The sequence below is a fragment of the Lissotriton helveticus genome, chromosome 10 (genome assembly GCF_964261635.1).
Source record: "Lissotriton helveticus chromosome 10, aLisHel1.1, whole genome shotgun sequence".
Classification (NCBI taxonomy): Eukaryota; Metazoa; Chordata; class Amphibia; order Caudata; family Salamandridae; genus Lissotriton; species Lissotriton helveticus.
Genome location: NC_136071.1, coordinates 824,043,638 through 824,054,021, shown reverse-complemented (window position 1 = coordinate 824,054,021; position 10,384 = coordinate 824,043,638). Strand labels below are relative to the sequence as shown.

Below are 10,384 nucleotides of genomic sequence, written 5' to 3'. Positions count from 1 at the left end.
GTGCACTGTATGTACAGGGTGTGGTATTGCCACATAACTCAGAAAGTCCAATAATCAAATAATACCACATGTTTTTCCTCCAAGAATCAATCCTGCAATTATTAACCTGGTGAAAAGAGCGTGGGTGAAAACTCCACGGGGTGTGGCAATTAATGCATATATTGAAATCTTGATTCATGCACACATTATCTGCAAAAGTAGTGATGACAAAACAGTACATAAGCTCTAAAATCTATTGAAAGAGAGGAACAATTGTACAATGTAAAAAACATTAGTTTCTTTGTTAATGCTTTCCACAGGTTTTAGTAGGTATATGCATTTTTTAATGTTTTTTTTGTTTGTTTGTTTTAGGTGTCTCTATTCGAGATGATACCATTAGGTCGAAAGAGTATCATCTTTGACAGTTTTCCAGATCCATCTGATACTTGGGAAATTATAGAGACTATTGGCAAAGGCACCTACGGCAAAGTTTTCAAAGTTCTGAACAAAAAAGATGAAAGTAGAGCTGCCGTCAAGATTCTGGATCCAATTAATGTAAGCTAAATTTGTAATTAGGGATGTTCTACATTTTTATTTATCACCTGGACTGTGTTTCAGTGTCAGGCTTTTGATACATTTTCTCTCTTGGAGTGCCTACAAATTGTAACATGTATAAGGTCTTTTGTAAAAAACACATAAATTAGGTGACTTTGTAGATGCCATACCCCAATTACATCCTTGCAATTTACATCGACCTAACTTCTTCGTCAGAAGTTAAGTATAGGTAAGTTGATGCGGAGGTAATATTCTTAATAATTAAAGAATCATAATGATCTAGTGTTGGGAGATTGTTGGGATGCAACATAATTATAGTTCAATATTATTGACTGCGATATAGTGTCTTATAAACATATTGATATACAATAGATAATAAGGAAATCTTGCTTGCATATTTAATATACCTATTCAACAGCATCCCACTGCTTCTACAACAAGAGTTATCTTGAGGAGGTAGGTATTGGTTTTGAGGTTATTCCCAGGAACATCTAATATTCAGGGATCAATTATTTACTATGATTACTCACTGTACACCTGAATATACCTTTGCCCTATGAACAGTAATTTACTACTGATTGCTAGTTGCTGATGTCCAAGGCGGCTGCAGCGTTAGAATGGGACCCATTCATTACTGCACTTTGTGGGCATCCTTTTTGTTCAATGTTCACCCTATGAATGACCGCACCCTCTCGAAACTTGGTTTTGGGAAAGTCAAAGGATCCATATCCTTTTCCACCGATAGAGATCTTCTATTGGGGAAAACCTATAAATTGCAGCTCGCACAAACCAAGTGTCAAGAGTCTAAGGAATTAGCGGACACTGCAATATATGTACAAGTACAGGCAAAGCGAACAGGTGTGGCATGCATTTTCAGTTGTAAGCCAGACTTGTTGAGTTTTGCAAAACAGAGTCTTCTTTGTTCTCACTGAGGCAGAGATACTGAACAGACAGACGTATGTTCTTTGGCTGCAGGGTGAAGAAACACGTGTGGGCAATACTACACGTCACAGAGGACAGCTGTGTGTACACCATTCCACAGTAGGGATGTTAAAGAGCATCTTGCAGAGGAGCTAACAATCCTGTGAGAAAATCCAGTCACAGTCCTCCAAAACAGAAGCTAAAAACTTCTGCCTACCTATGGAAAGATGTTCATCTCCCCTCATACACTAAAATCTGAAAAGTTACTAAAAGCTAGAAAAAAATAAGAAATATGTTGTACCGGTGGCACAGTCAGGGAATCCATAAGGAGGCAGAAAAATGCAGTGTGTCCCGGGGGCACATTAAGTGCCCCCACTTACCTCCATGCACTGTGTGTCATGCACTATCGCCCGGCGGTTCGACTGCCCGACATCATAATTAGGCCCATGGTGTAGCACTAGGTCAGTAATTGTAACGTGTATATGTTTAGTTGTATAAAATGTTTCTTCTTGTTGATGCCTTAGGGCAAGTCGCCGAAGTCTCAATCCGTTATCAGTTTCTCCACCACTGGTGCAGGTCACTGCTGTAGGTCTTCCCCATTGGACATCCTATTACCCTGGACATTGTGAGCTAGCCAAAAGCCTCCTTTGAGTCTGTACCTGCAACTTTGCAGTTCTCCTGAACCTCAAACTCTCCTGAAGCAAATTCTCCAAGCATGCAGACAGGTTTCCCCAGCTCACTTGAAAGGCATTTTTACACCATTCTCTGCCACTAATGCAGGAGGTTCACCAGAACGGAGACTACTGAAGGGCCTAATTTAGCACGGCAGAGTTCCCTGTCCTTAATATTAGTGGTTTGCATACACTACTTAGAGGCAGCTAAACTTCTGCTACTGCTGGGTAGGCCTACACTGCCTCTGCAAGTGGAATCTTTTCACCAAAGACCTGGCTGACATTGAATAGTTTGCAAAAGCTACCTCCGACCACCCATCCTATTTAGAGCAGATGTTATGACTGTTTTTCCTGGGTGGGACTGCCAGGAAAGCCTGGTTTTCATGAACAAAAACAAACTCCTTCTTTGGGAGGGTCTTTTTTTAACATAAAACATTGCTGTGCAGATGCACTGAGCATGGTGCCCGCAAAACACAGCTACCGCCACGTGGTGGCAGCTCCTCAGAAGACACAAATATATCAGCCAGGCAGTTGGCTGTTGTCCACAAGGACAGCAGAGTACATTACTCCAATGCCCTATCAAATTACAGCCTGCCACTGGATAAATAAGGCCTGGAGTTTGAAGTAGACCTCTTCCTGCAAATGGCATGGCTATCTATGAGCAAATGACAGCAGGGCAGTATGCCACTGTCAGTCACTCTTCCGTCACCTGTTGTCATGGCTGCAGCCGTTGCTCCTTCTGTAATCTATGCGAGTCCCTCGGGATGCTAGGTCATCTCACAGCATGTGGCCATATTTGGGGCTACAGCAGGAGCTGGGGTGTAGTGTTGCAGTAGAGGTAGAAAATAACTGGTTTGCTTCAGCCAATCAGAAGCTGAGTTGTCACCTTTTATGTCTCTCTGCGAAGTATAATGCATATGTACATATGACAGATAAAAGTATTAGACTGCTACATTTTTATGATTTCCCCCCAAAAATCTAAAAACAAAAGTCGCAACATCAGTATAAGGCATTGAAAGTACCTGATCACAATATATCTTCCACGTCTGATGATCTTTCCTTATGTAGTTTTATGTTTTTAGTAGAGAATTTGTGTATGAGACATTGAATGGGAAAGCAAACTTGGTGACCCTTAGTATATTTGTACCAGGTTGAACAAGCAGCACTACATTTATCAACAAGCATTTGCAATGCAATAGGTCTCGCATTAGGAAAGTTTGAGCTATTGGTATTGTAAATGACACATTTTTTATTTATGTGTTGGTTTTGAAAATAACGAAATTAATAGCTTTGTCATTTACAATGCCAATAGTTATAACTTTCCCAAATGGGACACCTATAGCATTTGTAATGCAAAATGTAAACACCAAGATAAGAAGTTTTAAGATTGCTCTCTTCCTAACGGGCAGCCAGTGCAGGGACTGCAGCAGGGGACGGGACTGGGTACGTCTGGGCTTATTCAGAGCCATTCTTGCAGCAGTATTTTGCAATATCTGGAGCCTAGAGAAAAGTTCTTCATGGAACGTTTTGTTTTGCACCATATACCTATGTATCTACGATAGGGTGTTTACGCTATCATTGACTAGCTTTGAACTTTATGTTATTTACCTTGTACCTATGTATCTAAGACACTTACCTTGTAAAGCGCTCTGATACCCGCAAGGGTCTTGTTCGCGCTATATAAATAAATAAATAAACTATTGCCCAGAGTTGGACTCCATGATTGGAATAGGCACCCAGGCGAGAATTATCAGGTCCGTGGAATTTTGAGCCCAACATCTGGAATTGAACCCTGGTCCCGGGCTAGACCTCTGCATCAGGGTCTGCCGCTAAAATCATTAAGCCACACTTCTCCGCAACATCCCATTGACTCCGTGACCCAATAGAATGCCTGTAAGGATAGACACTGCGTCCAATGTCTCTCAGTCCTTTCCCGGTTGCCAGGTTTTTCAGCATCTTTGGATTGGACCAATTGAAGCCAGTTATTATGAAAGTGACAAACTCATGAGTTAGTGGGAGCAGTGGTAATCTCCTTTACTTAATGGATCTCACCTACTTCGAAATGACACATGTCTCTTTACAGTGAGCTGCCACTTTCATCTTCATTTAAACTGATGGCAACACTGGTTGATGGAGACAAAGAGCAGTGGAGAGGGCGGGGTCTGGGGAGATCTATACAGGCGTTTGCAAGTTATTAACAGGCGCGACAGAGGTACTTTACACCTCTGATGACAGCTGGCCTGTTGCTCACCTTTTTTTGGGCGACAGCGAGGAGCAAATAAACGGAAGATCAGCCGATTTTTATTTTTTTAAGTCACTGTTTTAATTTTCGTGGTGACTTTTGTAAAAATAGCAATATCCAGGGGGGTCTGTAAATTGAGCTGGCGAACCACGAATTTGGTTGACAGGGTACACATAACTTTTATCTTGTCCACCAAACTCTAAATAACTCCCATTTTCTTGTGTCGCAGTGGTTAACTTCAGAGGCAGGAGACATCAGGTTATATTAATCTCAGCTTCCCCACTTTACCCAAAAATGTTTGATCCAGGACAAATCACCTTATAAATCAGTGCCTTCAGTCCCAATCTGTATAAACTTGAGAATATTTATAAACATCCAAACTAAGTGCTACATATACTGTGTTTTAAGTGTATTTATATCACGCATTCACCCTTTGCACTGGTCCCAAATCACTTTCCGATACCCTGGCACTGTAGAAGTGGTTGGGTTTACAGTGTTGCATTTAAAAGCCTAGGGTGCAGCTATCAATAGTGCAGCAGGTACAGTGGCACCAAAGCTTTGGACTGTAAGATACTCTCTTCATCAGGGTGATGGCTGTCTTTTACCACACAGCAATGGGTAGATGAGGCATTATTCTTGCATGGCTTGAGGGCCCAAAGTCCCACTGTATGGTTCCCCTTATTTACACACTTTATTTTTTGCAGTATTTTACAGCATGAACTCGCCCTAATGTATTGGAGCGCTTTACTTGAACACCAGTTACATTACACAAGGACACATTCATTTTTTGGTAGGCCAGGAAAGATTAAGTGATGTTGAGCCGACCCGAGACTCTAACCTGGTTCCCCAGCTCCAAAGTCAGCAGCTCTGACCGTTATGCCACCGCCACATTAATGAACATGTATAAGTAGCTATGAAACCTAAAGAGTCGGTAAACTTCACAGGGTAAAACTGACGCCCTCACCCTGACGCCGTTGTTGCCCTCTGGTCACGCGGGCACCTGGGCGGGCCAGAGGCCTGGTCTGGCGTCGGAGTTCTATTGTTTCCGCCGGACCGGGGCTTAGCTTCGATTGGGGTGAGTCGGTTTGCTGAAGGTTTTTGGTTAATTTCGCCATTTCGGGTGAGGGGACAGTGTGGGTTCAGAGGCCTATGCCGTGCTCCAGTGCCCGGTCGTGGGTATTCGGGGGCATGTGTGCTGGGCTCGCGTGTATGGGCCCGCGGGTGATGTGTTCTTGACTTTTATGGTGCGCTATGTAAGCCGTGAGACTACTGTATTACCTGTGTGCTTGTAAAGCGCTTCAAGAACGTTGGGTCGAGTTCGCGCTAGATACATGTTGGATTGCTAATTACTAAGCCCGAATCAGCTCAGTGCGCAGAGCGGTAGACGTTCGATCTGAAGGTTCCCGGTTCGTTCCTGGGTTTATAATTTCCTCAATACGCTTAGAATGCCTGATTTATTAAAGATTATGCACTTTCCCCTGTGCCTGAATGAGCAGGCAACCGGTACTTTTGTAAGCGCTTCGGGGACGTCTGGTATAGTTCGAGCCGTACTAACAGGCATTTACTGAATTAGTTACAGTACTACCCCGTGCCTGAAGGTGCAAGCAATCGGGGCTAATGTAAAGCGCGCCTAGACCTACGGGCCGAGTTCGCGCTATTTTAAGCTATTTAAGTTTGGGCGATTTTTGTAGGGGTCGCGACGGGTTCCCCGTGAGGTGAGGTTGGGCTTAGGGCTTTCCGTGGGGGAGCGTGGGATCGGGTCAGTTCCACCCCTCTCGTGCCCGCTCCGCCCTTCGGGCGGCCTGAGCTGGCCGGGCTGGCCTCTGCCGAGTGCCGGTGAAGTAGGAAGTTGGCCTTTTGTGACTTTGCTTAGCGTGTGATTGGGGCGGTCTGGACACGGCGTGTGGCTCTCGGGGGCACTGAACATGATAATACGATACTGGGGCAGTCGCGTTGCTCGGCTACTCTGTTGTGCACATTGAGTGCTATGTTTTAGGGATAGGGCTGATGTTTGGAGAGGCTTTCGTCATGGGGAGCACCATCGAAAATATCTAGCTACTGTGCCTCTTTAACTAGCTTGCGCTGTGGTGTCACCGGTGGGCATACTTATGCAATGGGCAGTCTCAGCCACTAAGAACTTAGTTCTACCACAACCTCAGGGGCTCGGTGGCGCTATGGTTAGCGCGTTGGTCTTCTAGGCTAGCTGCGAAGGCATTCATAGGTTGTGGGTTCGGGTCCCACCAGAGTCGTTTCCATAATTTTATTTAATTTTGCGGCGTGTTTACAGCGGTTTTCGTTGTGTGTTTTTCGATGGGGAAAACGTACTTGCCAGGCAAATTGGGGTTTGCTTATCACAAGCATATTGGTTTACGTTATATCGCTTGCTTTGGAGGGATTGAGTTTACATGCGCCTCGAGTCACGGTTTGATTACCTGCTGCAGGAGTACGGTCTTTTCAGTGATTGCGAGCGATCGCTGAGCGAGATGCCGTGAGCGGCGAGGCTGCCCTGCTGCTGCGGTCGTCCTCGTGGTAGGCGCCCACGTGGGACGTGCTCGTGGTACCTTGGCGGGGCTTGCTGGTCTGCTTCCCAGAGAGACAGGAGATTGGGAAACGCGCGCGCGGCCGGCGCCGATCGCCTTCCAGAGCGTGCGCGTGACATCTCCTATCTCCTGGGAAGCAGACCCAGCAACAATAGTATCGCGCCTGCGCGATGCATATGGCTTCGCCATATGCATCGCAGGCGCGAGACCTAAAAACGAATTAGTTCTTTCTAGTACAGATTGAGGATTGCTATTAAGGAAAGTTACTAGCCAAAAATGGCTTCTACAACTGAAGTGGCATCTGGATGCATTCACATACATATACTATATATTTGGCCGCATTTATTGCTAAAAAAGCAATTGTTTCAAAACTAGTTCATCACAGTGATGACGTCAGATCCGTGAATTATTTTCCATAATCCGTGTGCAGAACATCATTGTAGGGAATCAAGTATTTTTTCCAATGTGAGAACTAGTCTCTGTCTTATATTTCATAGTTCCAGCTAATTAGACTGTAACCACCTTAGTATTATACAAATCTATCTTTTTTTCATCCCATGGATCTGAAGTGTTGTGATAATTACACAAGCCTAACAAGAAAATTATATTTCAAGGCACTTGTTCTTTGCCCGAATTTGATTAGGTCAATAGTTAAAATGTTATAAAAGTGATGATATATTTGGCTGCATTGTTGTTGCTTCTCACAGGCACTGTATTGTCTTTCCTTGTTTCATCACAGGAGGATATTGATGAAGAAATCGAAGCCGAGTATAACATCCTTAAATCTCTTTCCGATCATCCCAATGTAGTCAAGTTTTTCGGGATGTATTTCAAAAAAGACATCAAGGCTGGTGACCAACTTTGGCTCGTTCTTGAGGTGGGCAATTTTGTATCAATAACAACATTAATAATTGAAAGAGCATCGTGTATTGCACCTTATGGACCAATTATTGACCACAAAAGAAATCGAAAAGCTGCGATTGTTTTTGAATAACGTTTGGCAAACTAGCACATTTTTCAATCTGAATTTTTCTGTATATATTTTCCTAACAAGAAAATAGATAAATGTAATATAATTACATTGTTTAGACAAGTGGTTTTGAAAATATAGTTCTGAGGCAATACTAATCATAGCACAGTTGGCTAGGCAAATCGGTGTGTAGTGCATACGTATTAGTAACTATACATTATGGGTGGAAAGTCATATTTCATGAAAACTTTGTATGTGTTTAATGTGCTGGCTGGTGTCTCGAGTGCAAATTGAAGGCACTATTTAATATTGATACAAGATATTTTCTGCTTAAGTAGTCTCCTGCAGCAGAAAAGCATACACAATGTTAGGCTAGTAAAACTTCCAGAATTCCATGACACTTGTGCCATATGAAGTTTGTAAATAACTTGAGATTTTTCTGGCGTGTTGTTCCATGAGTATAGTATATGCATTCTGTACCTACAATTAGATATGAACTTGCCTTAGATTGACACATAGGGATTGGAAGAACACCAACACAATTTATGTACGCTACAAGGTATGTTTTTAGTTGCTCAATGCCACGAACATAAGAAGAGAATTGTAATAGAGAAAAGCTAACATCACAATGACAAAACATACTTAAATACCATTAACAGCCTGCATTGGCCTCTTGATCCTTGCTGCGTTTGCTGCTCTGGGTATTGGTTTGTATGTTATTTCGAAGCAGGTATTAAATATCACATTTCCTTCAACTCCTTGTGTTTCTGATTCCAGCTTTATCCCCACATTTAAATCGACAGGTTTTAGTTTAGTTTCAGCATTTCTGAGGCGCTATTAGGGTGTCTTGACATTAAAAACCAGAACTCGCTCAACATCACCAAGTGAACAGGCTTTAAAAAGCAGCAACAAAGATGGAGAATCTAGGTCATCGAAGGGCTGGAAACAACCAAGTCTAAAAATGTTTCTGAATGTCAGCAGGTCAGATCCCTGAGGTACAGTGGCATGGAATTGCATTCATGGCTGCTGCAGGAGGAAAGGACCTGGCACCCATTGTTTTGAACAAAACTTAGGAATCTCAAAATAAACCTGTGTTTTTGACTTTAACGAATGGCAGGGAGAGTACCACCACAATGTTTGGTTTCATTTTTTGTTTTGTCTTAAACATATTGAACTTACATTGAATTTTACTCTGCTCCAGTTTTTGAGTGACCCTGTTAAAAGTGGGATTCTTGGTTGGTTGTGGTATGCACCCAGGCAAGGCAAGAACTACCATTCTAGTCAGGGTAAGCTAGATACACACTAAAAAATAAACTGTGCTCACCCTCTGGTAGCTTGGCACAGAGCAGTCTGACTTATCTAAAGAGGCAATGTGTAAAGATTTGTGCACAAATAACCACAGACAGACAGACAGACACACACACACACAGACACACAAACACACACACAAACACACATAGACACACACACACACACACAGAAACACCCATAGACACACACACAGAAACATTGAGAATATTTATCTGAGCAAAATGAGACCAAAACCACACAAATCCAAACAGTAGAAGTTGAGATATGAACTTTTAAAGATTAAATACAAAGACAGTGCATAGAAGTCACTAGCAGTCAAAAAATTACTTGAGGTTTTGAGGGTCTGGTGCAAATCCAAAGTTCAGGCCGACCGCGATAGAGCAGTACAAAAGGGGGTGCTGATGGATGGAGCATCTGAACCAATCAAACACTCACACCCAGTCATGAGATCTGGGTTTAATCCATCACCGTTCTTTAGCCCACTCTGCCAAAGGCATGGCTTGGCAGTTCGGGCTAGACTGTTCCCATGAGGCACAGGGTCAGACTGATTTGCATATGGCCATGTCTGAACTGGGGTGGCAGAGTGGGCTAAAGAACGGTGATGGATTAAACCCAGATCTGTTGACTGGGTGTGAGTGTTTGATTGGTTCAGATGCTCCGTCCATCACCACCCCCTTTTGTACTGCTTTGTTCACCATAAGTTGGCAGGGTATGCTCAGACGTGAGTCTCTTGCTCACTTTGCCACTGGATTCAAGCAAGCCTGGCTGAAGACGGCTGAAATGCCAGAAACCGGTCCTAGGAAGCTTGTTTCCGGTCCAGGGAAGGCATGGCTTGGCAGTTCGGGCTGGACTGTTCCCATGAGGCACAGGGTCAGACTGATTTGCATATGGCCATGTCTGAACTGGGGTGCAGAGTGGGCCTAAAGAACGGTGGTGGATTAAACCCAGATCTGTTGACTGGGTGTGAGTGTTTGATTGGTAAAGATGCTCTGTCCATCACCACCCCCTTTTGTACCACTTTGTTTGCCATAAGTTGGCAGGGTATGATCAGACGTGAGTCCGTTGCTCACTTTGCCACTGGATTCAAGGAAGCCTGGCTGAAGACGGCTGAAATGCCAGAAACCGGTCCTAGGAAGCTTGTTTCCGGTCCAGGGAAGGCCTGGCTTGGCAGTTCGGGCTGGACTGTTCCCAAGAG

The 10,384-nt window shown here is 43.7% G+C and overlaps 1 protein-coding gene across 1 annotated transcript in view; it reads left to right on the top strand.

The window, feature by feature from the left end:
- Nucleotides 1-366: 366 nt before the first annotated feature.
- MYO3A (myosin IIIA) overlaps nucleotides 367-10,384 on the top strand; it is an 869,350-nt gene continuing 859,332 nt past the window's right edge. The window contains exons 1-2 of the mRNA XM_078662798.1: nucleotides 367-534; nucleotides 7,651-7,785. Of these exons, the coding sequence (XP_078518924.1) occupies nucleotides 367-534; nucleotides 7,651-7,785 (303 nt within the window). The remainder of the gene's footprint in view (nucleotides 535-7,650; nucleotides 7,786-10,384) is intronic.